Source organism: Mobula birostris, chromosome 26 (assembly GCF_030028105.1).
Source record: "Mobula birostris isolate sMobBir1 chromosome 26, sMobBir1.hap1, whole genome shotgun sequence".
Lineage (NCBI taxonomy): Eukaryota > Metazoa > Chordata > Chondrichthyes > Myliobatiformes > Myliobatidae > Mobula > Mobula birostris.
Window position 1 is genome coordinate 11,130,458 of NC_092395.1, and position 24,033 is coordinate 11,154,490.

The 24,033-nt window shown below is 39.3% G+C and overlaps 1 protein-coding gene across 3 annotated transcripts in view; it reads left to right on the forward strand.

The window, feature by feature from the left end:
• The window catches only part of stk11 (serine/threonine kinase 11), a 136,104-nt gene that overhangs the window by 83,269 nt on the left and 28,802 nt on the right, over positions 1-24,033 (forward strand). The window contains exon 9 of one of the 3 annotated variants that reach the window (XM_072244644.1): positions 2,513-2,746. The exons of the other annotated variants lie outside the window; for them this stretch is intronic. Within the exon in view, the coding sequence (XP_072100745.1) occupies positions 2,513-2,727 (215 nt within the window). The 3' untranslated portion in view covers positions 2,728-2,746. The remainder of the gene's footprint in view (positions 1-2,512; positions 2,747-24,033) is intronic. 3 annotated transcript variants of the gene reach the window in all.

A 24,033-nucleotide genomic window follows, 5' to 3' on the forward strand; every position in this document is an offset into this window, starting at 1 on the left:
CTTGAAGCATGTTGTCAACTGGCTGCATGTAGTTTGGTGATCTGTAGTTGCCAGGCAAATTTTCTATAACATCCTTGAGCGCCTTCCATGAGATTTTCTCCAGTCCCACTAGAAGTTCTTTGAGTTGCCTGTCATTGATGTCCTTCCTGTTTGATACTTTCCTTAATCTTGGCATCAGTTATTCTGACTTGAATTATGAATTGAAATAACAAATACAGCTGATTTTTTAAAAAATGGTGTGTGATCAGGAAATTTCGTGGTTATTTACATGATCAGCAACCCAAAATCCCAAAAGTATTCCAGAGGCAAAATCTTTGTTGTCCAGTGCCATCTTGCAGTATTGTTAAATAAATCATACACATATGATTCCAGTTTTGTGAAAATGTATCTGTGAAATAATTTCTGTGTTTAGGTTTTAAACTAGGGAGAATAAATGCAATACAATGATCCCTGCAAGGATACCATTCATTGGGTCACTGGTGTTGGTTGATTGATGACTATTTTTCTGCACTTAGTGCTTTAAATAATTTTATGAATTAGAACCTGAAACTATCATAAATTATCTTGCAATTTATGATTACAGAAGATTATGTGTGATTTACAGATTATCAAATGATAGCAAAAGTAGGTTTTTGGATTAGTTATAATGGATGAACTTTAACTTGCCCATTAAAGTCACACAAGATATTTTTATTTCCTGAGGCATAAAAGACAAAGAGCAGAGATCACTCTGGAATTAGGTCACTGCTAGAGCATTGTACACCATTTTATGTACCGTACAGTAGGATCTAACATCCTTGGAGAGAATGCAGATGTAATTTATGAGTGTATTGCGGTAATTGGAGAAGATTAGTTTTGAAGAATGTTGGATATATTGTTTTCATTATGGAAGGAAAACAGGAGATTTAATCTTATGTAACACTGAGGTTTTGTTAGTAAGGACCTGAATGGCCAATATATAAGGGATATTGATTTAAAATAAAATTCATTGGAAACAAGCCTTTAGAGTCCACATTGGCTATTATTAATCTATCTACACTAATTCTTCATGAGTCGCTTTTTGTTTTTATGCCCCTGTTCTCATTATCTCCCCCACAATTTATACCGCATACATGCACACCATGGGCAATTTGTAGTTACCAACTTAATTGACCAATCTGCACATCTTTGTGATGGAAACCAAAGATTGCAGAGGAATTCATAGGGAGAATTGTGCAACCTACATAGGTAACACCAAATGTCAGGGCTGAATGCAGTCACTGGAGCTGTGCACCAGTACCTCTGCTGGCCATGTTACTGTGCCACCATAAAGGGGAGTCAGGAAAATTCAGTTAAATGCAAAAATGTAGAAACTGCCTGAAAACAGAAGCATTTGAAGCATCTAAAACATTTCAAGCACATTGCAGAAGTTTTGGCATGATAGAGAGAGAAATGGAATCAATTTCAGTGGCTTTTTTTTTGGGCTGGCATGCACTTAAAAAGTTAGTAAAACAATGTTTTATATGATAAATGCCTCCAATTTTTTTCCAAACTTGTTGTCCAGTCACACAGCTGGCACAGATCTGATATTGATCTTTAGGAAGTAAGCCTTGCTGCCAATGTCGGCTTTTACTACCTTTGAATTGAATACACTCTAAGGGCAGTAACGAATCAACCACATTAAGAGTTTGAAGTCACATTTAGGACTATTTTGGAACAGAATAACAGGTTCCTTAATCAACATCACAGAATGAGACAAGCTTTTATAATAATCCCCACTAGGTTCACTGTAGCCAGCACTAATGCTAGCTGTATATGCAACATTTTTATTTAATTAATTGATCTCTTCCTTCCTCCCACCCCCTCCACCACGTCCAATAATTGGATTTGCTCTCCACACCTTCTGAATTGTGAGTTTTGTTCCACTTTTCCTTTGAACAGAAATTAAAATCAGTGTGCTTTCTATTGGATGTCCAAAGTTGAAAACTGACTACTGTATTTTACAGATGCATGTTACTCTGCATAAATCTATTCCCTTTTGGCTTAATGCTCCAAGTATTACTTTTATTTCTCAAAAGTGAATATCCAAAGAAAATTAACTCAAAATTATATTTTCTAAATAGAAGTTCTAGTGAGTTTGAAAATGCTTTGGAGGCGATCCCTGGATTTGAGGTTGATGACTAGTATTGATATTGTTTGATAGTTAGAATAGGCGTAAAATTCTGTATCTGTTTTACAGATGCTCAGTTCGACTAGCTTATTTTGAAAAGTGACTCACAAGTTAGCAATTAATTAGCATTTTGCCTAATTAAAGTCCTTCAAATGTCCACTTGTCTCTGCTGTTTAATCAGGACAGTGGATATTTTTAAAGAATGGCTTTGCTGTGGTTGATCCTTTAGTGCTCTTTTAATTCCAAAATTATGTGCCATTTGGATGGTCCAATGATTTGTGATTTACTTTTCTACCCACAGAAAAAAAAAGCCACTTAGAATTGCCTCCCAGTTCTCAAAAAAATAATCTATTATTTTCACAGGACAGGTGCAGGTGCCTGAAGAAGAGATTGAGCAAAACGGCCAAAACAGGAGCAAAGGCAGCCACAAAGCAATGTGCATGAATGGTACAGAGGCAGGACAGTTTAACAGCAAGGTCAAAAATGAACGGAGGTCAAGCTCTTCTTCCAATCCATCCCGCAAAGCCTCCACCAGTAGCAGCAAAGTTCGGAAACTCTCTGCATGTAAACAACAATGACCCGTCTGTAAACTCTGTGGTATGTACTGGAGCTTCCATTAAATTATATTTGAACTGGACTCTATATCTTAAGTGCACACTTTAATGTGACAGTCCAATTATGTATATACATTTATGAAGGAATAGAGACTTTGCATTGATTCATAGCAATCAGAATAGGGCCAGTCATTAGTCTCTGTGAGATATGACTATAATAATGAACTTGACTTTTTTTAACTGTCACTTAATAGTGTGACAGATGGTTTTAAACTATGCCTTTCCAGTTCAAACATAATAATAAAAAAAGGTAAAATTGAACTATATTTGAATGGAAACCCAACACAAAGTCACCACATGCCATATTCGTATTACAATGTACAATATTGTAGTATGATATGATCAATACATTGAAACTTCGCAGAAGTAAATATATATATATATATATATTTGGTCACTCGTATTTTGCACTGGGTGATTATTGTCTTATAACCTTTGTTCACATATTTTGAGAACAACCTTTGTTTCTCTCAGTATTTTTTTGTACACTTGAAGGTGAATTTTATTTTTCTGTAAACAAACTAGAACTTGTGGCGGAATAGCATTACTTTTATTTCAGTTCATTTTTTTAAAAAAAACAATCAATCCCATTCATTATAAAGTGAATTTTAGGTAAAAAGTCTACTTTGTACTTTTACAATTTCTTAGTTACAAATATGTTACTCCATCCCCTCTCCCAAGCTCTCTTTTCTCAATTTTCTGTAGCTTAGGTTTCCTTGTATGTAAAAGTTTATGTATAAAGAGCATCTGTAGTGTTCAAACAACTAGTAAGATCTATCATTACATTTGAAGTCAGCAGTATGCCATAAGCTCCTGCTATCAGAGAGCTAATATGATGTCTAACTGCTTAAAACAATGTTTTAAACACGATTTGATGGATTTTAACTTTGGATGGAAAACAGCCCATTGAGGGGCAGCTGTCAGATATGCACCCGGTTGAGTCTGCTTGAAGTCAGTAAAAAGTTCAATCCAGCAACGTGTTAAATGGCAACTAATGGTGGCCTGATGGTGAAAGTTAAAATCTATCGCACTCTCTCACGACAGTGTAAAGTACTTGGAGAATTATTCATGGTCCAGTTGCATTTTAAACCAGAATGACACTTCTGGAGGATTTGAGATATAAGTGGTGTTTACATAGCAGACATCATTGGTGCTACACATGAACCTTCTAGGGGTAACACCCAATGTACAAGTCCTGAGTACTGTAACTTGCAGCTGCCATCCTGAAATACGAAGAAATACATAATCAATTTGATTGGTAGAGTTGAATATCTGATTGTTTTGGGTCTTGAAACCTGTAACAAAAGTGTTTTGTAGGAACTCCTCTATATTGTGAGGTCCATGGCTTTTATTCTCGGGATTCTAATTCTTTAGTGCAGGATTGTAATTTTAAAATGAAATTGAATGTATTAAAGGAGCAGTACGTTATTTGTTTTGACTTTCTTTAACAGATTACTTCTTGCCCTTGTTAAAACACCATTTAATATTATTACCTGATTATTAATTAACATCTTTAATAGTTTCTGCATGTCTCCATCAAAGAATTACCATTTTATACCTAGAAACTGCTACAATGGTCTCTTCTCTATGAATTGACATGCCAGTATCATCTGAACACAAAGCCTGCTGATTGGTTTGTTTTTATGTTTGTCTCGCCTTTAGCATTATAATCATATGTAGGGTGTCCTGCCTCAATCCAGCCATGACCCAGGACGTTCTGCTCCTTTAAGTTGGCAAATAATTTTTTAAAAAAATCATTACTTTGATATGTTGAAAAATTGTATAGTAGAAAATAGTTGGTGATTGAAAGTTCACAGCTGCTTTGAAAACCATTTTTAAAAACTTTAAATGGAAATTATTTGTAAATGAACACCATTTTGCTTTTGTATAATTTCATACAGAAATGCCATTGTATTTTATCTTTGATTTATATTTATTAACCACAATTTAGTGAGGTGTCTTCACCATTGCATATGTGTGTTTATGTAGTGCTTCCTAAAGAGTTGTCACAGTTGCTAATTAGTGTAAAAGAATATTAAAACAACTTTTCCCCATTCTTCTAGTGTTGTACTGTGACAGTAGTAGTCTGCATGCTACAATAGCTAAAATCCCAAAAGTCACACTGATTCAAATTTTGTAGAAATTTGGTTAATAATTTAAATGATTTTGCCTATATTTTTGTTTTTGCAGGTGTTGTATTAAATTAAATAAAATGACTTGAAAGCCCTTTGCATTCAAAAGCACCCACGTTTGTGATAACTAAGAGTGTGTATTTATGGACTTCATTGGAAATTTATATTAAAAAAGCTATTCTTGTCTTCATGACCCTGCAACTAAATATTTTAACATTTTACTGTAACTGATTAAAGTGCAAATGATATTCAGGGTTTTCATATTTCTATAGGGCAGGAGTTCCCAATCTGGGGTCCACTGACCTCTCAGTTAATGGTGAGGGTCCATGGCATAGAAAAGGTTGGGAACCCTTGCTGTAAGGCAAACTGTGAGGAAAGTTGGTTGATTTGTGTAAGTTTACTCTTTATTGATGGGAACCATCAGTAGTCATGTGGCATATGTTAATATTTTCTGGAATTGACCAAAACATAAGGAATAATTCTGAACAAATAATTTTTTAAAAACTCCTGAATAACTCTGTCAGTGCATCCAATCCAGAGCATCCAGCAGAAGTCTGTTACCCATAGATATTCTAGAGACATCTTAAATTTCTTTTTATTGTAAAAAAAAATCTCAGTGATTTAAATCTGAAAGGTGGAAGGAGCTGTAGAGTTATTCACCATCCCCGCTGAAAATAGCTGATGCTCTCCACATTATTGCTGTAAAATATGTTTGAATGTCCTTCTATCAGCTAAGAGCAACTTTAATTTTCCAAGATTCTCAGCTCTGTTCTTGTTTCCCTCCCCAAACGGATTTTAATTTTAACAGCTGTTGTTAAATCAAACTAAAGTTTACTGTACAAAATGATGCAGCTTGCTGCCATTTTTAGTACAACTTCAGTCTATTTTCAGGATGGTTCAGATATAGGGTTTAATGAAATTGGTTCAGTAAACTGACATTTGTATTTTAGACAAGGATGTGAGTGAAGTAATGAATAGAAATGTTATGCAAAAGTAATTTGAGTTCAAATTAATTATCCTACGAATAAACACAACTTCATATACAAATACTGTGATTAATGACTCAAATTAGTTCTTGTTGTAAAGTTACTGAACAAATGCTAATTCTAAATGTAGATTTGTTTAGTTTTGTGCTTTAAGCTGTGCAATAAAGCATTTGTTTTTTTAAAACTTTGGTTAGTGGTGCATGAAGTAATTTTAATAAACCACACTGAAGTGTAGGTCAGCCTCCACAACTCTGCTTTCCCTTGTAGCGAATGTTTCATTGATAACAGCTAGCTATACTTCATCATTAAGCACTGTGCTTTTATTACCTTTTTGTAGTTGCATATTCAGTTTTAAAGCCAGCTTCATATTATTTTGCAACATTTTACATACTATCTGATCACAAGGTGTGGGCTATTGTACCAAAGGTCTTGGCTTGATTTTTTAAAAAAAGTGCATTAAGTAATACTTAGAAGGCACAGCAATGCTGGAATCATTTAAATAAAAGACATTTCAACCATCTCCATTGCAATCACACAGAAAGGTCTCCTCTGTTTGCAAGGAAATGTGTGACAGTAGCAAGATTACAGAACGACAAGTAAGCTTCTGAAATTGAACTTTTTTTGATTGAATAAAATGATCCAAAATAGTTCTTAAAGGTATTGACAGTTTGAAAAATTGAGCATCCAGATGTTGAATTACAACAGTTATGGTTAGCTCCATTGTAGATGAGATGAGCAGATGCCAGCAGGAGGAATTCTAGCATACCATGCTAGGACTTTTCCTTTAAGCACATTGGTTGAGTTGTATTAAGAAATGCTTTGAAGTCAGCAGTGAATGACATACACAAAAATTATTGCAGACTATATCTAAAATAAATGGCAAAAGTTATTTATCTTGACATTCCTTACTCATTTAATGAACTTCAGTCTGTCCTGCCAACTCTCACCAGCGCTGGGCATCTAGTTTCCTGTAGATTGTGTGCACCAAATATTTTCCATGGCACTTATGTGTAAGGTATATTGCCCTTATTTACCTGTTTCTGGTTGTAGAAGATTCAGGAGCGGTATTTGAAGAACAGAATGGTTTCTGCTATTTTCACTCCTCAACTATTTTTCCTAAATTGTTTTGTATGACAGAACTGGTTGCCACATTCACCTATACTTAATTGGGTCTGTGGAACACTAACACAGATATAAAGAGTGCTACAAAACTGGAATTGCTTTATCCTGTGTTCTGAGTAGGCAGCATCTTCTAAAGAATAACTCAATTCAATTTCCTCAGTATTTTGAGAGACAACAGATTAGGGAGTGAATCAAGACGGTTGTACACCATGGACAACCCAAAACCTCATAATATACATCATAGCTGCATTTGAAATATTGTCCGTTTGACTTCTTAAGATAAGCTTTTTACTTGAAGTATTTGTTGAAGTTACATATCACAGGTGAAATAACCTTTGAAGTCTGAACATTTATTTTTCTCTGTTGAGGTCATAATTATATCTAGAATCATGTGCTTCTGAAGTAAAGAGTGAAGAGGGCAGGATGAACTATTGTCATGTTAGCATGAGCGTTGCCTAGACCCATTGCTGTGCTTTGGTGTATTAATGTGAAATTATTGATACCTTCAGACCCATATCGCTGCTACCAGCACATCCTGAATAAAAATCAAATTTTGCCATTTATCAGTAATTTAGTTTTTTACAGCAACAAATGTTTGATAATTCTTGTTACAAATCAAGACATCCAATGAAATACAATTATGTTCAGTCATGATTTTTCAGAAATCCCAAGAACTTCCCTCATCTTAAGCTGTCTGTAATTTTAAAGAAATTATGCAAGCAAAATTAAAATCCTCGGAAGTGAGAACTCCCTGTATCAGAAAGTAAGAATGCTTGGGGAAAATGAATTTTCTTAATTTCTCAATCCACCTTTTAATAAGCATCTTCATGATCCGTGGGCATTTCAAAATGCTTTGCATTCTGTGAAGTTCTTCTCTAATGTAAGATCTAATTATGTTATATATTGGTTAACAATTGGCACACTTTTACTATTAATTTTTTTTAACTTCAATAACTTGTATGAAGTATGTGATGTGGCAATGCTTATTAAAATGTCTCATTCTGATTATGGTCAACAGAACAAGTTTATTTGGCATTTATTTGCTAGTTAGCTAGCTAGCACCATTATAATTGTACAGTATGTAAAGCTAAGTGGCATAAAGCTTGCAACTGAGTCTGCGCCGCACTGCCACAGGAGAGTTACAAAGGTAAAGTAATTGACAAACTTTATTTTAATTTCTGAATCCGTTTGCCGATTGGCAATGTCACTTAGCGAGGACTGCAGGTGACCACGGTTCAACCTGGAATATTGTGAGTAATGCACACAAAATGCTGGAAGAACAGCAACTATGGAGAGGAATAAACAGTTTGATGTTTTGGGATGAGACTCATCAGTCCGGATGAAAGTTCTCAGCCCCAAATATCAACTGTCTGTTCCTCTCCAGAGATGATGCCTGGCCTGAATTCCTCCAACATTTTGTGTATGTTGCTCTGGATTCCCAGCATTTGCAAAATCTCTTGTGTTTATATATTGTAAGTAATTCTAGGCACTGTACCTAGAGTAAGTTGCTTTAGCTTTATGAGTTGCAAATAGTTCTACGTAGATTTATCGCTATAATACCTCATCTTGTGGAATAAGGAGAGACTGCATGAAATGGGTTGTATTTGTTCAATTTAGATTGTTGGGAGTTGATCATGGTTGTTAAGACTGTAAGAGAGACTGATAAGGTATAAATAAACATATTTCCTCAGGTTGGAGAGAATAAGACCTGAGGGTCCTGTGAACAAATGAGTCAGAAAAACCTCCTCTATATCCAACGAATAGCTGAAGTTTAGAACTGTTCTCCAAATAGCAATTGAATGCTAGGTCAGGTGTTAGTTTTAACTCTGTTCTATGTCTTAAAAACAAAAAAATATTATGCTTGTGAAAAAATGGGCATCTGGAATTAGTTTGCAGATTAATCAAGATTGCATTGATAAGCAAATTGGGCTTGATAATAATTTTTCCTATTTTCTAAACTGAAAGTATTGACATTGAATTGTCATTGTGAAATTAAGGATGCAAGTGGATTTTTGGGGCAGATTAAAGGGAGATTTAATACACATTGTGCTATTGATGCAGCCGTTGAAAATAAGAAGTGGTAATGTAACATTATCCCTGAGCACAAAATTAAAGAAATAATTAAACACTATAGTGTCTCGATATGAGTGTCTTTATCCCTGGGAAGAACTACACTGCTGCTGGTTCCAGTTAAAGCTTTTAAAATTTTCAGCCATTTTGTGTAAGAATGTCAGGATGATAAATTATTATCCAGTTTCATTTTAGCAAGCTTTATTTCAGTCTTTCAATTTCTGGTGTAAATGTTTTTTAAAATAATTGGCAATATTTGAGTTATCTGCTTGTAGTAGAGTAGAGCTACTAGGACTTGATGTTTCAATCCCTATGGTAAATCGGCACTCTCGATGTTGGCAGTGGGCTTGGAGTGGTGACAAGGAGGGAGGGTAGGTACGTCATCGGGGTCATCAGGTGGGCACCCTCCTTCTTTGACATTTCATTGATCAGCCCATGACGTCTCCAGAGGACTCAATGGTGCTACGTGGCGTCCTAGATACACCCCCCTCAGTTCCATACCCTCCTGTCTTCATCTTGCAGCCCAGTTGTTGTCTTTCCTTTTAATCCAAATCCAATTGCTGCTTTCTTCTGCTGCATTTGACAAGGACTTGATTGCTTGTTGGAGGGAGTGACCCCTCACCCCCATTTTCTTCAATAGACTGGTTGTAGATGTCGCAACGAATCCCCTGCATCCCACTTCTACAGGGAAAATCTTGGCCTTCCAGCCATTCTGGGCAGCTTCAGTTGCCAGTTCAGAGTACTTGGACTTTTTCCTCTCATAAGCTTCTTCGACACCATCTTCCCACGGTACTGTCAATTCCACAACATATGCCAGCTTGGCTGTTGTGGACCACAGGACCACCTCTGGCTGGAGTGTTGTAGCCGCAGTGTCTGGGGGAAACACAAGCTTTTTTTCCAAGTCCACGTCCATTTTCCAATCCCGAGCAACCTGCAGAATGCTTACATCTTTTGATGTTATATGGTGCTCTGGAGGTTGGCCTGCTGGTACAAATCGTGTGATGTGGACATTTCCTGCCGATGTTTGTGGGAGAGCATTTGATGTGATTCGCCTCTGTTCCAAGATTGATGCCAGCTGTCTGAGAACTTGGTTATGCTGCCAAGTGTACCGCCCCTGGGTGAGGCTCGTGGTGCATCCTGTTAAAATGTGCCTTAGTGATCCAGGTGCTTGACAAAGAAAGCAAGCGGGGTCTTCTCCACACCACTGGTTCAGGTTCTGGGGTGTGGGTAGGAGGTCATAAGTGGCTCTGATGACAAAACTTAGCCAAGATCCCTCCATCTCCCAGATGTAATGCCAGCTAAGTTTCCTCTTTTCCAGGCTCTCCCAATTAGTCCAGTGGCCCTGCTTGGCCATTGAGATGGCCCTGGCGTTTCACTCTGCCTCCTCCTGTCTTCTCAACTCCTTCACCACGAGCCGTCTCTTCTGCACTGATGTTGCCTTGTGCCACTGAGGAGCTTTTGGGATGAGCCCGAGCCCGGCTCTCCCATGTTGGACTTGACCAACCACATTCCTGAAGCAAAAAGCAGACTTAGCACTCTGTACGGCTTCAGATGGAGTCCACTTCCTCCCCATTGCCACATGGGAGGCCGCTGTTCGAATAACTGTATCTTCAGATTCAGTGAGGGTCATGACTAATCTTGCTATGATGCATTTGAATTCTTCCACAAGACTTGCAATTGGTAATTCCAATTTGCCGTTTCTGTACAGTCCAACAGGACCTAAGCATCTCGTAAGTCCAAGCCACTGTTCTACATGTGTGCTGATCATTCTTTCGAGCTTTTCAACCTTGCTGATGGGGATTTCATACACTGTTAAAAGCCACATGAGTCTTGGGGGTATGCCCAACTGGAAGCACCACAGCTTGAGTTTTCCTGGCAGCCAGGTCTTGTTGATGCGAGCTATGTACGTGATGGTATCCTTTTTTAGTTGTTTAAACTGCTCAGTGTCCTTGAGTTTAGCATCATACCATCGGCCCAAGCTGTTCACTGGCATTTCTGAAACAGTTGGGACAGGTGTCCCATCAATATGAAATCTTTTATCCGTGATTTGACCTTTGACAATGGAGATGCTTCTGCACTTGCTGGGCTTGATCTTCATTCTCACCCATGTGACGTTTTGATGACGCTTTTCCAGAAGTCTCTTGGTGCAGAGTACGGTTGTCGTCAGTATTGTTATATCGTCCATATAGGCTCGTATCGGTGGTAACCGTTGACCAAACTGTAGCTGCTTTCCTCCTGCAACCCGTTTTGAGGCTCTGATAATGAACTCCATTGCCATGGTGAAGGCCAATGGGGAGATGGTGCACCCTGCCATGATTCCTACTTCCAGTGGTTGCCACGCTGTGGTGAAATCTGATGTTGTAAGACAAACTTGCAGATCCTGGAAGTAGAGTTTTACCAGACATTTTGTTATTGCAGGCACCTGAAGGAATTCAAAAGCAGTCCACAGTAGGGAATGAGGAACTGGTTCACAGGTATTGGCCAGGTTGAGGAACAAGACATGCAGATCCTTTTTCTTTCTTAGCCATCTGGATTTGATGTCATATGACGCTGATATGTTCAAGGCACCTCGAGAAACCCACTAGGCCAGCCTTTTGGATTGACGTATCAATGAAGTGGTTTTGTTTCAGATACTTTGTAAGTCTTTGCGCCAACACGCTGAAAAAGATTTTGCCCTCTCTGTTCAGAAGGTTTATTTGGCGAAATTGCTCGATGGTGGACGAACTCTTTTCTTTTGGGATCAGAACTCAACCATTGACCAGATTCTGTTAAGAGGAAGGTCAAATCAGAAGGATGAAAGTAAGCGTTACACAATTCTTCAAACAATGAAGCTGTTTATGCCCAGAAGCAGCTAAACCAAGATTATGGTTAAACCAAGACCCAAGTTTTTAGTACAGTTTATACAATTGGCATACCTGGCACTCAGTGCTGAGCTACTTTATCTGCAAATAACATTACAGATTTTAGTAATCTCTGTCTTCAGTTTTAAAAAAAAGTTTTCACCCATGTACATATCTGGTCTTGATTCCTGACTGAACTAGCCATGATGTTTAAAAACTTTTTGGACAAGTACATGGATAGGGAAAAGTTAAGAGGGATATGAGCCAAGTGCAGCTTAGAAAAACACCTTGATCAACATGGAGGAGATGGGCTACAGAGACTCTTTGCTTGCTCTATAGCTTTATGACTCTCACCACTTGATTGCACTTGTGAAGCTCTGGAAATGTTGAATTAAAAATAAGACATTGCATGTGTGGGAACACTAGCATGCAATTCATTAAACTATTTCAATTGTTTGTTTTCAGTGTAATGAAACTAAAACTATTAACTGGCTCTATATCCTTCTGCCCTATTCATTTATGACTCACTGACTGCTGACTCACAGTGATTAAAGCATGTCTTGGTGATAAACTAATTTTCAGCATCCTTAGTAATGGAACCCCAAATTATTACTCAACTACATAAAGGAATTGTAGGAGCCACACATCTGTTCCCTATCCGCATTGTATTCTGTGGTATGTGCATTTATTATGGTAACTAGTCACTTGAGTGGGGGCGCAGTAAAAGCGAGAGATTAAGTTATGTCTTCTTGCTTATTTCCTGGCAGTTTGTAGCTTGGGACCGACTGATGTTAAACCTTTTGCTGACCTGCTCAATATCGCTCAATTACGCTTAGCTTACACTTGGGTATGCTTAAGTTTCATCACTTTAAGATTGTATGTTTGCAAATTGCTAATAAAGGATTGAATACATATCCTTGCCTTTTGGAACAGTATTATTGGAGCTGGGGTGCATCATGCAAGTATAACAAATCAGCGAAGAAATGGTGTACTATTCTGTCATTGATTTTAAAGGAAACTATTGTTTTGCACATCTGAATGTTATGGCATAGAAGCAGACTTGTGCCAGGATTACGCAAGAACTTCCTACCTGTTCTATCCACTCTACTTCCTTTTTTTTTTAAAACATATTTATCCATTACCTTTGCCAACAGGATTGTAAATTGCTCTTCCTGTAACTTAGGATTTAACCTTGGCACAGACAGCATCTATAGTGTGTGCCATGGTGTCATTGTGGTGGCAGGACGCCCAGCTTGGGGCATTGGAGTTTGAAGTTCTGTCTGTATCTTGTTTTACGGCGGTTGGCATCCAGCTTAATGGTGCATTACCGCCACAAGTTTGAAGTTCAATTCCGACGTCTTCTAAAGTGTTTGAACGTTTCTTCCTGTAAACAATTGGGTTTTCTCAGAGTGCTCCGGTTTCCTCCCACATTCCAAAGACTACCAGTTAGAAGGTTAATTGGTTGTTGTAAATTGTCCTGTGATTGGGCTAGGGTAAAATAGGTGGGCTGCTGGGCAGTGTGGCTCATAGGGCCGGAAGGTCCTGTTCTGCAGTGTATCCATAAATATAAAAAAATTTAGTCCGGCTTCTCTTCTCTTATTCTTTCAGCAATCTTAAAAGCATACAGTCTCACAAGAAGTTTAAAAAAGGTTGGTGGTGTTGTAGATAGTGTAGAGGATTGTTGAAGATTGCAGAGAGACATGGATAGGTTGCAGAAGTGGGCTGAGAAGTGGCAGATGGAGTTCAACCCAGAGAAGTGTGAGGTGGTATACTTTGGAAGGACAAACTCCAAGGCAGAGTACGAAGTAAATGGTAGGATACTTGGTAGTGTGGAGGAGCAGAGGGATCTGGGGGTACATGTCCACAGATCCCTGAAAATTGCCTCACAGGTAGATAGGGTAGCTAAGAAAGCTTATGGGGTGTTAGCTTTCATAAGTCGAGGGATAGAGTTTAAGAGTTGCGATGTAATGATGCAGCTCTATAAAACTCTGGTTAGGCCACACTTGGAGTACTGTGTCCAGTTCTGGTCACCTCACTATAGGAAGGATGTGGAAGCATTGAAAAGGGTACAGAGGAGATTTACCAGGATGCTGCCTGGTTTAGAGAGTATGCATTATGATCAGAGATTAAGGGAGCTAGGCCTTTACTCTTTGGAGAGAAGGAGGATGAGAGGAGACATGATAGAGGTATACAAGATATTAAGAGAAATAGATAGAGTAGATAGCCAGTGCCTCTTCCCCAGGGCACTACTGCTGAATGCAAGGGGACATAGCTTTAAGGTAAAGGGTGGGAAGTTCAAGGGGGATATTAGAGGAAGGTTTTTTTACTCAGAGAGTGGTTGGTGTGTGGAATACACTGCCTGAGTCAGTGGTGGAGGCAGATACACTGGTGAAATTTAAGAGACTACTAGACAGGTATATGGAGGAAATTAAGGTGGGGGCTTGTATGGGAGGCAGGGTTTGATGGTCGGCACAGCAATGTGGGCTGAAGGGCCTGTACTGTGCTGTACTATTCTATGTTCTTAAATGACAAAACCTTCATGACTTTCAAGCATCTTAAATTATCTTTGATCAAATTAACATAACCTATTTCCTCAAATCTGCTGTTATAATTTAACCCCACCTCCTCCCCCCCAAATTCCACACAACTGTACTTTACACCATCCATTGGTTTGCTGTCGTTGGTGTATTTATTATTGCCACATACACTCTGAGCTTCACTTGAGCAAGGAATTTCATTGCATCCTGGCGTATATGAGAATTAACTAATCTAGTGCTTGGTGCCATCTTAGTGTTTTGCCTCAATATTCTTAGTAAAATGCGAGTGCTGAAACCTGGCAGCAAACTGGCAGGGCAAGTGGTGCATGCAAGCTCGATTTCAATGCTTTAGGGGATTGCTGTGGTCGGGGTGCAGGCTAATGGACTAGGCAATTTAAATGGTTCAACATGTGGGCTGAATAGCCTGTTTCTGTGCTGTACTTTTCTATAACTCTAATGATCTGATTGTAACCTGATTAACGAGTTGTATATCTTTTAGCACTGCTCTTTGCTTTTACTCTCTCCAATTTCTGTAGAGCTGGTTTCTTATTACACAACACGCACAAAATACTGGAGCTACTCAGCAAGTCAGGAGTTAGTCCAGCATTCTGAGTGTTGCTCAAGACTTCCAGCATCTGCAGTATCTCTCGTCCCCTGTTTCAGTTTCCTCGTCTTCCCAATCCGGAACAGTCAGACAGTGGACAAATGTTATTTTTATGTCTAGCTTTTTTGTTAAAGCTATGAATAATAATGAGTTGATATCACTTTCTGATAGATGGCAATAACTTGAGTATTTCATCGTTCAGAGTTTGCGCTGTTTCCTACGTGTAGGTAGTTTTCCTCTATTTGTACAAAGTGCTGAACTGCACCTTTTAAGACTTGTGTCTGTAGTAAAGCAAATGGAATGTGAGCAGGAATACACCCTGTAGCCCTTTTGAACCTGTTGTATAATTTACCGAGACTTTAATCTTGTGCCTCAACCATTTTCCTCACTTGATTCTCTTGCTGTCCATAACTCTTATCAGATTCAGCTTCTGGGTCCACTCAATGTCTGAGCAGTGGTTAAAGGCTTAGAGATCAGAATCAGGTTTATTATCACTGATATGTGTCATGAAATTTGTTGTTTTCAGGCAGCAATACAGTAAAGGGCATTAATTATAAGTTACAACAATAGTTCAAAAGAAGAATAGGAAGTTAGTGTTCGTGGATTCCTGAGCCATTCAGAAGTCTGATACTGGACAGTTACATTAAAGTCCAAGGTTAAAAGTCAATTCATTATCAAAGTACGTAAATGTCACCATATACAACTCTGAGATTCATTTTCTTGCAGGCATTGACAGTAAATACAATGAAACAAACATAAATACACAATAAATATTGTGAACGTGAGATGAAGAGTCCTTGAAGATAGGTTGTAGAAACAGTTCAGTGTTTGGGGTGAGTGAAGTTATCCCCTCTGTTCAAGAACCTGATAGTTGAAGGGTAATAACTATTCCTGAACCTGGTGATGGACCGAATCAAGTGGCCACTGATTGTAATTTTCCTTGTCACTGAATGTAGCTTAATCCTTGCTTAATCTTTCTTTTAAGAGCTAGGACGTTTGCGACTGTGGCGATCATTTGTACAAAATATTGCATAGTTTTTACCGAACATAAACTGTATTATATACAGAAGTTGTAACAGATGAGTAAAACAGCAAATAATTAACACTAAAACCAAAGACTGGGGGTGAAATAATAAATGCTGTTATAGCATGCAATTTGGTCAATTGATCCATTATTTAATTACTATCACTGACAAATAACTTTACTTGGGCAAGTTATATGTTTTATAATTTGACTAAAAATGCCATAAGCATAAATTGTTCAGTCTCAGCAAATACACTCAAGTTAATAGAGGGCTATATCAGTAGAATAGTTACACTTCATTTGCTGAAAGGTATTGGAAATACCAATGTCCTTGAATGGAAAATCCTATAAAAAGTAGTGGATACGGCCCAGTCCATTATGGGTAAAGCCTTCCCCACCATTGAGCACAGCTGCACAGAGTGCTATCGCAGTGACCCCCACTACTCAGGTCATGCTCTCTTCTTGCTGCCATCATCAGGAAGAAGGTACAGGAGCCTCAGGACTCAAGCCATCAGCTTCAGGAACAGTTATTACCCCCTAAACCATTGGGCTCTTGAACAAAATGGGATAACTTCACTCAACTTCACTTGCCATTGGAATATCCCCACAACTGATGGATTTACTGTCAAGGACTCCTGGGCTGTACATCTCATTTTCTCGATATTTATTGTTTATTTCTTTTCTTTTTGTACTTGCAGTTTGTTGTCTTTTGCACACTGATTGAATGCCCAAGTTGCTGGGGTCTTCAGTTGATTCCATTATGGTTATAATTCTATGGATCTATTGAGTATGTCTACAAGAAAATGAGTCTCAGGTTATATATGATGACATATATGTACTTCGATAACAAATTTACTTTGAAGTTTACAGCTGTTTATTTATTTATTTAATGATGCAAAAACAGAGTAGGCCATTCCGGCTCTTTGAGCCATGTCACCCCAGGAACTCCACTATTGTGATTAACTGTAACCTAATCACAAGATCATTTACAATGACCAATTAACCTATCTCGTATGTCTGTAGGCAGTGGGAGGGAAACTGGTCTAAGATATTTAATATCATGAAAAGCACTATATCACCATAAATCTTTTTGTTATTAATTAATAATTGGTTTATTATTGTAACCTGTGCTGAAATGCAGAGAAAAGCTGTACTCTGCTTGCCATCTGCAGTTCAAAACATACATTTTAGGACAATTTGATGCTGTTGTTTTCACTTTTTTAAGTTGTGGAAACAAGTAAAATTTTCTCAAGTTATCTGAATCTAGAAGAGTGGTTTTGTGGGTGCCAGATTTGTTTTTGGTAATTAGAAAATAAATATAGTCATAGTTATACTTTATTGATTCCGGGGGAAATTGGTTTTCATTACAGTTGCACCATAAATAATAAATAGTGATAAAACCATAAATAGTTAAATAGTAATATGTAAATTATGCCAGGAAATAAGTCCAGGACCAGCCTATTGGCTCAGGGTGTCTGACCCTCCAAGGGAGGAGTTGTAAAGTTTGATGGCCACAGGCAGGAATGACTTCCTATGACGTTCTGTGTTGCATCTTGGTGGAATGAGACAAATATTATCTATGGACTTGGGTCCTAGTCATACTGAGACCTGTAGCACCATGTATGAATGAGTCTGTGCTGTCTGAATCATCTGTGCGAGATGCCAGATGTCAGGAGAGGAGAGCTGAGAGCAGGGCTTGAATAACTGCATCCAAGTCAACCTCCACCACAGAACTATCCTAATAAGAATTGGAGATGGCTACAACAAGAGAAATCGATGTATTTTATCAGCAAACCGAGATTTTAGAATTTAATTACATTATGTAATGATTATAATTTACATAAAATAACTACATATTAAGTTGAGGAATAGACAATAGAGGGAGGGGGAGGCCGGGAGGAGTGCTGATGGGACTTTACATCAAAAGGAATTCATACCTGCCTTGGAATTTATTATAACTGAAAAAGAGGAAATATAGCTGTTGGCATCTGCCAGTGGTAACAAGAAAGTAAATGTCTTTATTTTGTATTCTGGTATTTTGTAGGTACTAATCAAGTTTGTAGTTTACTTTGAATAATTCTTTTACAAACTGGTGAAATTGATAAATTGATTTATTATAGTCTCATGTACTGAGGTACAGTGAAAAATTTGACTTGCATGCCGTCCTTACAGATCAATTCATTACAAAGGTGGACTAAGGTAGTGCAAGGTAAAACAATAACTAGAGTGCCCGCGTTCAATTCCCGCCGCCGCCTGTAAGGAGCTTGTACATTCACCATGCGGGTTTCTTCTGATTCTCCCCCAAACTCCTTCATAACAAGGAATAAACAAGGAATTTTTACCTACAGAACAAGGTGCTTTGGTTTCCTCCCACAGTTCCAAAGACGTACTGGTTGGTAGGTTAATTGGGCAATGTAAATTGTCCTGTGATTAGGCTAGGGTTCAATTGGGGGTTGCTGGGCAGCACAGTTTGAGGGATGTAAGGGCCTATTCTGCGCTGTAGATTAAAAAAAATAGTTGCAGTGCAGGTGGTAAGGTACAAGGTCACAGTAAGGTAGATCATGAGGTCAAGGGGGCATATAGTTGTACAGGAGAACCGGTCAATAGTTTTATAACAGCAGGATAGAAGCTGTCTTTGACCCTCGTGGCATGTGCTTTCAGACTTCTGTGTCTTGTTCCCAATGGGAGGGGGGAAGAGGAGCGAATTCTGGAGTGGGTGAGATCTTTGATTATGCCGGCTGTTTTACCAAGTGTAGTCGGAGTCCACGGAGGGGAGGCTGGTTTCGTTGATGTGCTGAGCTGTGTCCACAACTCTCTGCAGTTTCCTGTGGTCACAGGCAGAGCAGTTGTTGTACCAAGCTGCGATGCATCCAGGCAGGATGGTTTCTGTGTCAAAGGGTGGGAGAGAGGAAGTGGGCATCTGTATTCACTGACTCTACTTATTAAAATAGTTATCAGCTGTCCTCTTTCCCTCCCCTTGGATGGTTTGTTTACATTTCTCCTTGCAGCCATTTTTACATCTTTTGAACCTTTGTAAAGATGTATGTGACTGCTTGTCTGTGTGATGAGAGAGTCTGGGAAAGGAAGGAGAGTGAACACAAGAAAGTCTGCAGATGCTGGAAATCCAGAGCAACACACACAAAATGCTGGAGGAACTCAGCAGGCCAGGCAGCTTCTATGGAAATGAATAAGTAGTCAGTGTTTTGGGTTGAGAGCCTTTGTCAGGACTGGAAAGGGAGGGGTAAGACTCCAGAATTAAAAGGGTAGGGAGAGCGGAAGGAGGATCGAAGAGTTGGAGGGCAGCAGAGATTGGAAGGAGAGTAATTGCGACAGCTTGTACTGGTGTGGAATGCATTCTCCATTTTAGAATGTCATGATGCTCCCACTGAGTTTATTGCAAGAAACTTCAGAGAGTTGTGGACGCTGCTCAGCATACAACAGAAACCTCTGTGTTTATTCTCCTCCAGAGACTCTGCCTGACCTGCTGAGTTCCAGCATTTTGTGTGTGTTGCACCCCTCTGTGCTCTCGTATTTATACTTCTTGGTGCCTCAGTAAAGCAGCCAGCAGAACGAAACACTCCACCCAGCCACCCCAGGAATTCCCTCTCCTCCTTCCTCCCATTGGGTTTGCTTTTCGGCAGTGTTCCAACAAAGCTCAACATAAGCTTGACACAGCCTGTGGCAGCCTTCGGTACCTGATAACAAATTCAACAATTTCAGATAAACTGCTGTTCCATTTCATATCACAGCTGACCAGTTCTCATGAAAGGACTTCAGTTTGTAATAATAAAAACTCTTTTCCTTTCTGTACGATGCTGCCCATTGTGCTGGGTATTTCCTTAATTCCATTTTTTTAAGATTCTAAATTTGTGTTTTCAGCATCTTTCTCCTCTTATTCATGTCCTTGTACTTGTACATCATGGTTCAAAATGTTCAGAAGTAAATTTATCATCACAGTATGTATATGTCTTCATATGCTACACTAAGTTTCATTTTCTTGCGGGCATTCATAGTAGATACAAAGAAACATAATGGGTTCAATGAAAAACTACACAACAAAGACTGATAAACAGCCATTGTGCATAATAAGACAAATTGTGCAATTACAGCAATCCATCTGATACAGTACACCTATAATTTGCTAGATTCTCGGGCAGCGTCAGGTGGTACTAGTTCCTGTTGCTGCACTGCTTGTATGTCTTCTATAAGGTTAGTATAAAATGGATAACTTCGTTAAGCTTAAGATGTACAGAAAATTAATGCTTAGTCTACTGAGTGTGTGAAACTCAGAGAGAGCACCGGAGAAATCGAAGCCCAATGTCTGGAAGTCTGAGCTTGCTGGAGGCCGAGTGCCTGTCCTGGGGTAAAAGGACTGTGTACGTACCAGGTGGGAGGGAACACGGAGCTTGTTTTGCTGTTGTTGTTTTGTTGATTGTGTTCCGTGTTGTTCTTTTTGAACATTGGATATATGGTATATTGTCACTGGAATGTGTGGCAACACTTGAGGGCTGGCCCCAGCACACCTTTGGGTGTGTTGGTTGTTAACGCAAACAATGCAGGGTCTTGGTTCGAAATGTCAACTGTTTATTCCTCTTCATAGTTGCTGCCTGACCTGCTGAGCTCCTCCAGCATTTTGTGTGTGTGTGTGTGTTGCTCTGGATTTCCGGTGTCTGCTGAATCTCTTGTGTTTATGACGTATTTCACTGTATATTGTGATGTACGGATGACAAATAAACCTGAATCTTGAAGGAGAGTAGAACAATATCATCCTGCTTCAAGATTTCCTCTGGCACTTGCTCATTAATGCGGTGGTAGTGGTGCTGTGTGAGTGACTCACTCGGAGAGAGTTTCCAAGGTCACTTTACGAGAGTTAATCTCCTTGCATCTTTTCCCTCTCCCTTTTAGAGAAGAGGGATTTGTGAAAAAGCTTTTCACAGCCATATTGCAAAGCGTGAAACTAGGGATAGATAAAATGTTTAATTTATTAAGAATTAGTCATTTAATAGCTTAGGACGTGGAAAGGCAAACTGAATTTCTTTGGGGATAACTACATCCTACAAAAATGCATTTTCTTTGCTTGGCGGAGTTAAGTAAATGCTTTGAAGTAGGCTTCAAGTTATGAGATTACATTCACTAAATCAGAACTAAAAACCATTTTGGTTAATCGGCAAAATATACCGTATAAAGAAAATAGTATAGTCATCGAGAATGCAGTACAGAAATGTGTCCAGCAAATCCCTGACCACCATCAAGTACCCAATTACGTTAATCTCAGTTTATTCTCCTAAAATTCCCCTGAGCCCTTTCCAGATTCCTTTACTCACCATTGCCAGGACAATTTACACTGGCCAATTAAGCTATCAACATCGGCATTTGTTGGGATGTGGAAGGAAACGGGAACACCTCAAGGAAAACCCACACAAACACAGTGGGACCATGCAGACTCCTCCCAGACCACTTAAGGTTGTATTAAGGTCACTGCTGTCTTTAAGGAGTTTGTAAGTTCTGCCATTTACTGCGTGGGTTTCCTCCCGCATTCCAAAGATGCACAGATCAGTAAGTTTACTGGTAGCATGGGTGTATTAGGTTGGCACGGATTCCTGAGCCTGAAGGCCTGTTACCATTGCTATACCTCTAATAATAAAAAAAATAGAGCAACAACGAGGAAATAGGTTTCATGGACCATTCAGAAACTGATGGCCGAGGGCGAGAAAGCTGTCTCTGACTCATTGAGTGTGGGTCTTCAGGCTTCTGATGGTAGTGATAAGAAGAGGGCATGTCCCAGATGGTGAAGGTCTTCAGTGATGATTGCCACTGCCTCCTGAAGATGTTGTCAGTGGTGGGGAGGGTTGTGCCTGTGATGGAGCTGGCTGAGTTTACAACCCTCTGCAGCCTCTTGTGGTCCTCTGTATTGAAGCCTCCATATCGCGATGGGATGCATCTAGTCAGAATGCTCTCCATTGTCCATCAGACTCAAGTCGGGCTGCTGATGTGCCGTCGCCTTGATTGTATCAATGTACCTGACCCAGGATGGATCCACCATGGTGTTGACATCTAGGAAACTGAAGCTGCTCAACATTTACACTACTTTTGTCTTTCCCATGTCCCCATCAACTTCCTCCGGATTGTATTCCTCACCTGGACACTAGGCACAATTTACAGTGGCCAATGAATCTACCGACCAGTGTGAAGATATGGAGCACCTGGAGAAAACTCACATGGTCAAATGATAAAATGAAAACACCCACACAGAAAGCGCTAGATATTAGATTGAGTCCAGGTCACTGCATTTGGGATAGTCATAGTCATATTTATTGATCCCGGGGGAAATTGGTTTTCATTACAGTTGCACCATAAATAATAAATAGTAATAGAACCATAAATAGTTAGATAATAATATGTAAATTATGCCAGTAAATTATGAAATAAGTCCAGGACCAACCTATTGGCTCAGGGTGTCTGACCCTCGAAGGGAGGAGTTGTAAAGTTTGATGGCCACAGGCAGGAATGATTTCCTATGACGCTCAGTGTTGCATCTCGGTGGAATGAGTCTCTGGCTGAATGTACTCCTGTGCCCACCCAGTACATTATGTAGTGGATGGGAGACATTGTCCAAGATGGCATGCAACTTAGACAGCATCATCTTTTCAGACACCACCGTCAGAGAGTCCAGTTCCATCCCCACAACATCACTGGCCTTACAAATGAGTTTGTTGATTCTGTTGGTGTCTGCTACCCTCAGCCTGCTGCTCCAGCACACAACAGCAAACATGATCGCACTGGCCACCACAGACTCGTAGAACATCCTCAGCATCGTCCGGCAGATGTTAAAGGACCTCAGTCTCCTCAGGAAATAGAGACAGCTCTGACCCTTCTTGTAGACAGCTTCAGTGTTCTTTGACCAGTCCAGTTTATTGTCAATTCGTATCCCCAGGTATTTGTAATCCTCCACCATGTCTACACTGACCCCCTGGATGGAAACAAAGCAGACCAAGCTGTGTTGATGTACCAGCCGATGAATTACATGTTTTGCTGACGCTGCAAGACAGTTCCTGCTCTGCCATAGAGGTAGCAAATGAATTCACTTGTACTTTTCCACTGAATGGTGCGTTAGTCCTTTGAGTTGTAATCTGCCGTTAACTTGCTTGAGATTTCCCAATTTATTAAAAAGAAACATTGTTAGGTTCAAAGTTAAAAGTAAATTTATTATCAAAGTACGCAGATATCACTGAGATTCATTTTCTTGCAAGCATTGACGGCAGAACAGAGAAAATCAATAGAATCAATGGAAAAACTACACACAACGACTGGCAAACAACAAATGTGTGAAAGAAAATGTACTGTGCAAATACACAAAAAAACCTAATAATAATAAAAAGATAAATAATCCTGAGAACATGAGTTGTAGAGTCCTTGAAAGTGAGTCCATAGGTTGTGGAATCAGCTTAGTATTGAGGTGAGTGAAGTTATCCATGCTGGTTTAGGAGTCTGGTAGCTGAAGGGTGATAACTGTTCCTAAACCTGGTGGTGCAGACCCTAAGGCTCGTGTATCTCTTTCCTGATGGTAGCAGTGAGAAGGGAGCAAGGCCTGGCTGGTGGTCTTTGATGATGGATGCTGCTTTCTTGTGGCAGCGCTCCCTGTAAATGTGCTCAATGGTGGGGATGGCTTTTCCTGCGATGGCTGGGCCGCATCCACCGCTTTCCATTCTTGGGTATTGATGTTTCCATACCAGGCTGTGATGCAACCTGTCAGGATACTCTCCACAGTGCATTTATAGAAATTTGTCAAAGTTTTAGATGATGTGCTGAATTTGTGCAAACTTCTAAACTTCATGTTACTCCACAGAGATGTAACCTGCTGTTTCAGCTTACTTGAGGTTTCCAAATTTTATATTTAAAAATATATTGTTGGATTGTTTTAAAATTAAAAAAAAACTGTTGTGAAACTTGGACTT